The 5,101-nt window shown below is 39.8% G+C and overlaps 1 protein-coding gene across 4 annotated transcripts; it reads left to right on the top strand.

Moving 5' to 3' along the window:
• The first annotated feature begins 2,260 nt into the window (after positions 1-2,260).
• Positions 2,261-4,651, top strand: adcyap1b (adenylate cyclase activating polypeptide 1b). 4 transcript variants are annotated; one of them, XM_088310864.1, is made up of 5 exons: positions 2,261-2,510; positions 2,634-2,738; positions 3,424-3,564; positions 3,775-3,879; positions 4,216-4,651. In XM_088310864.1, the coding sequence occupies exons 2-5, from the start codon at positions 2,635-2,637 to the stop codon at positions 4,397-4,399; spliced, it is 534 nt and encodes a 177-aa protein (XP_088166990.1). In that variant the 5' UTR covers positions 2,261-2,510; position 2,634; the 3' UTR covers positions 4,400-4,651. The 4 variants fall into 4 exon arrangements, with proteins under 4 accessions (XP_088166990.1, XP_088166989.1, XP_088166993.1 ...); XM_088310863.1 differs by having other exon boundaries at positions 4,213-4,651; XM_088310867.1 differs by lacking the exon at positions 3,775-3,879 and having other exon boundaries at positions 2,262-2,510.
• Positions 4,652-5,101: the final 450 nt, after the last annotated feature.

Below are 5,101 nucleotides of genomic sequence, written 5' to 3'. Positions count from 1 at the left end.
GGCCAGAGAGGGACTCACTAGGCGTTCAAGTACTCACTTTAAAACTCGTAAAATTCAGGTCCTCAGATTCACACTCGGTCTAAAACTGAAATTACCTTACACCTTATTAAAAGACATTACCGTGCTACTTTCTTAAAATTACCCCCTCCCCTTTTTAATCAACAAAGTCTCACACAACAAAAGACATAGTCTTGCGTGCTATGAATTGTTTTTTTCCCACATAAACCTGAACGTCTCATGATCGACTCTCTCTTGAGTCAAATATGGCCGATTGACTTGTGTGGACGCCAAAGTAGTTAAACGCCTGGAAGTAGAAATCAGATAAATGTAAAACATTCCGTTTTCTATCATAATCGAATCATTTGAAAACTTTACTTTGTCAATGTGAAGACACACAGCGTGGTTTCGCGAGGGTGGGAGGCTGTTTTGACTGAACATTCAATTTTCAAGCATCTGGCGCTCCCTAGAGGCATTACGACTTTAGCGTTAAGGTTTTGTGCAAAATAATATTGTACTACCCACTTGATAGATAGATAGATAGATAGATAGATAGATAGATAGATAGATAGATAGATAGATAGATAGATAGATAGATAGATAGATAGATAGATAAATAGATAGATAGATCTATTCCCTTCTTGTCCCGATGGTGGCGCCGTGTCCTCATTCCTCAACAGTGAGCGTGCGTGGTCACTTCTCGCTGCAATCCGTGGACAAGTTAGGCGTTAGTGATGGTTGGGGCGGGATATTAGCCCCTTCGTCCGTGACGAGTTTCCTTCGTCACGTCACGTTGCGTCAGACCGAACGTAATGACGTATTTGCTCCGCAAAGTGCAGTTGTTCGATTCCTAGGTGGGATTCAGCACACGATCGTCCGAGGCCAAACGAGAAGCTTCTAATTCAAGTACACTTCGAATCATTTGAGTGAATTATTATTATTGCATAATGACCTTTTTTATGGTTTGAACGAGATTTTATGTTGTTTCTGATGCGTCAACGTCAACAACTTTATTCGGATGATTCACCTAACTTGATTGCACGTTTCATTCAAAAAGCACCATGCGTCAAAGGCCTGCTCCAATCCGATTACATGGCGCATGAATGGGTGAACGCCTGAACCCTCACCACCCCCCTTCTCCCTCACCCTTTTCCCGCACCCACTCACCTCGGACCTCATCCACTTCCGTGCGGGGCCATTATCTGTATTATTCGGAAAGGTGAGTCAAGTGTAAATTCCAAGAAATTGAAGAGAAATTACTCTCATGGGGAATGGTGATTATTTAGGGGCAGTAGGGCAGCCTTTAGTCCCACGCAAAACTAGGATGCACTTCTACCCAGTCGAGATAAAACACTTAATTGGATTTACTGGCGATGATGATGATGATGATGGTGATGACGATTATGACACGTGTTTCGGTGCATGAGTATAGTGCACAAAAGAAATAACAAAAACCCTGCAATTAATAAAATAATTAAATAAAACTACTTGTACGACAAAACGTGAATTTAATGTATAAAAACAAATAATTATTAAAGAGAAGCAGTTAAATACAAGTAATAACAGCAGTAGTATTATAAAACTATATATAAGCTGATTAAAATATACAGTCACGGTGCATACGTATTGAGAAATAACCTTCTTAAATACTAAAATAAAAAATAAATACATTGAAGTACCATTAGTTTATTATGCTAAGTTAATTATTCCTTAAAATGTAAAAGAAAAAAACTAACTACGTAAACTTGTAGTCCCCCAGCCCCAAAAATAATCACAAAACAAATAAATGAAATCTATTATTAGCGTGCTTTCGCAACATGCATGCAATAATAATGATACAATGCAGGGGGCGCTGTAGAAACTGTTTCATCCATCCTGCCGGAAAACACAAATATTCACAATATATCATGCAATAAAAAAACATTTTTAAAAAATCTGTTGTCGAAGAACTTTGGCCACAGGCACAAAAAGCCTGCTCACTCTTGCTTTCACAGTAATTTTAACAACAAATAAATAAATAAAGCACGAAAGTTTGCAAGAAAACTTCTCGACTGAGTCTCAGTTTGCAGGGTGGGTGGACTGGAGATGTGTGACGAATGCAATGCACGTGGAAGGAACTGTACCATTATATTCCTGCAGGAGGAAGGCTTGATGACGTCCATAGCATCCTTAACGTGACTTATTGGAGGGACGGAGGATGAGGAGGAGGGAGGAAGGGAGGACGAGAAGGAGGGAGGGGGGTACTTAAAGATAAAAATCCAAGGCGATCGGGACAAAAAAAAGTTTCGAGGAGATACGCAAAGAGGAGCTGCTGCTACTGCTTTTTGTTTTTTTTTGGGGGGGGACACTACATTTTTGCACAGCAGAACGCTTCATTGTGCGTTTTTTTTAATTATCTGGAGGAAGAAAGAAGTGCGGGGAAACGTAAAACGAAGCAGGAGGCAAGTGCACCGTACCAGGCAAACCGCGCACGGATCACATCCCAGCAGCAGGCTCCGCTTCCCGGCTTGGAGGTAAGGCGCAACCTCTGCCGTCTGGATCCTCCACATAAAGTCAATCAGACAAAGTTTGTTCGTTTTCTCTCTTGCGTGGAAAAACTATACTAACATTAAAATGCACATTTTGTCACATTTCAGCATGGCCAGTTCGAGCAAAGCCACTTTAATCTTACTCATCTACGGAATCTTAATGCACTACAGCGTCTCCTGCACACCTCTCGGACTAAGTTACCACAAAATCAGGTAGGTCAATTTAGCATATTCTACACATGCTCTCCAATTAAATGCATTCGTTAAAGTGTGCACAAGTGCGGATTGCTCACGAAAGTGCACTTTGGCGCGCGTAATTACGCGCGCGGTAACAAAACCAAAGCATCCCAAAATAGGCGAAGGAGACAGTATATATTAGAGTGGAAATTTGCGTGGAGGTATCTGTCCAGTGGGACACCTTCTGTGAAAGTCCCCCCCACCTTATTAAAAATGAGAGTGCAATGGATAGCCCTCGGGAGGAGGAGGAGAAGGAGGAGGAAGAGGAGGATGCGTCACCAAGAAAAGAAAGCGAATAGGCGAATAGGAAAGCTTTAAGATTTATTCTTGTTTTACATCTCTCCTTTCCTGGGGATTTTTTTGGGTGTGGTTGATATTAATTGGTTTTGTTTGATTATGAGTATGTATTTTTGCTTTTTATTGGTCGGTTTTGTCGCGGTTTTTAAATAATGAATGAACAGTTGAAGACGGCTTTTGCGCTCTAAACGAAAAAAACATTAATTTAAACGAACAATAAGGTCACAATAAAAGACGTATTTTTACATTTCAATTGCTATTTAAATGCGGAGGAGAAAGTGTTTCCAGTGTTTTTTTTTTTTGGTACCTGTTAAAATTTTCCAAAATGGAATGTGCTGATTTTTTGGGGGTCGTTCGTGTGCAGGCTGGACAACGACGCATTCGACGAGGACGGCAATTCCTTGGGCGAGCTTGGCTTCGACGGCGACCATCTCGCGTTACGCAGCGCGGCGTCTTTAAACGACGACAGCGGAGGCTACACGCTCTACTACCCCACCGAGAAGAGGTATTTTATTATTATCATAATTATTCTTCAATTTTATTTTTGCTTTTTTTGCATTTTGTGCATCCCTCCACGCCTTATTTGTGTCGTTTACCCGCCCAGGTGCGCATTTTGGTCATTTTTTGTTTGTTTGTGCGTGTATATGTGCATTTTTTTATTTATACATTTAATTTTGTCGTCCACTGATGATGTATGTGTGTTTTGGCACCTCAGAGCAGAAAGGCATGCTGAGGAGGAATTAGATAGAGCCTTGAGGGAGATCCTGGGTCAGTTAACCACGCGGCATTATCTGCATTCTCTGATGACAATGCGCGCAGGGTAAGGGCTTGCTGCATCCACCTTGTCTTGTCTCATTGTTATTTGTCATTATTATTTTTTTATGTATTTATTTTTTAAAAATCCCATCGTTGTCATATTGTTTTTTTTCTCTCGAAGGGTACTGAAATATTCATGTGATTAGTCCATAAATTGATTTTTTTTTCTGACTCGAGTAAACGCGTCAGAATAGCAAATCGGCCTGGAAATGAATTATTGATTAGGCCCAGGGATGCATTATTAACGCCACAAAAAAAAAAACAAGCTTAAATTGATTACTTAATTCTTTTAAAAAATTAAGCTCTATATCTATTGTATTTGATTGATTTGTTTTAGCAGTGAGGATAACAGCATGGAGGACGACAGTGAGCCACTCTCCAAGAGACACTCGGACGGCATCTTCACCGACAGCTACAGCCGCTACAGGAAGCAGATGGCTGTGCAAAAGTACCTGGCAGCCGTCCTGGGACGGAGGTACAGACAGAGAGTGCGCACTAAAGGACGTCGGCTCGCCTATTTGTAGTGCAGACCCCCACCCACACACGTGTATACTATTATATATATATATATATATATATATATATATATTTATATATATATATGACACCCCCTTCCCCACCCCCAACCCGCACACACGCACACACAGCCAGTGTCATCCGCCCATCATCCACATAATATAGCTGAGCAAACCAGTGGATAGCGCCTCTGTGTTCTCTTTCAACATTATGTAATTATGTATGACGTTAAGCCATTAAAATGAATATTTTATTAATAATATCGTTCCCACCCCTCTTTTTTTTTTGCTACGAGAAAAAAAGGCACTTGTTAACCCTCCTCCTATGATGCGGTCAAATTGACTGATTTAACGTAAAATAATGTCCAAAGGGTCATTTATTAACATTTAAATTATTGGGGTGGTTGACAATCAGGTACAAATAATGCTTTGGGGATTTTTTGTTCTTTTCCTGACACTTTGTGGTAATTATGTAATCACAGGGTCAAAATGAACCATTTTCAAGTAAAAAATAAATCTTGAATTAAAAAAAAACAAGTCAAAACAAACAGAAAAACAACCCATCACTCAAATGACTCATTTTAAATGGAAAGAAAAAATGCAATCAAATTGTTATTAATAAAAACAATATGGTTTTGTTAAGCAAGCCATTTGTCTAAATGACCCAATTAAAAGTGAGAGAATTTCACATTTTAAATTAAATTCTTAGTT

Source organism: Idiotropiscis lumnitzeri, chromosome 12 (genome assembly GCF_059441095.1).
Source record: "Idiotropiscis lumnitzeri isolate Australia: NSW breed Sydney's pygmy pipehorse chromosome 12, RoL_Ilum_1.0, whole genome shotgun sequence".
NCBI classification, from domain to species: domain Eukaryota; kingdom Metazoa; phylum Chordata; class Actinopteri; order Syngnathiformes; family Syngnathidae; genus Idiotropiscis; species Idiotropiscis lumnitzeri.
This window is presented reverse-complemented; position numbering and strand designations above follow the sequence as displayed.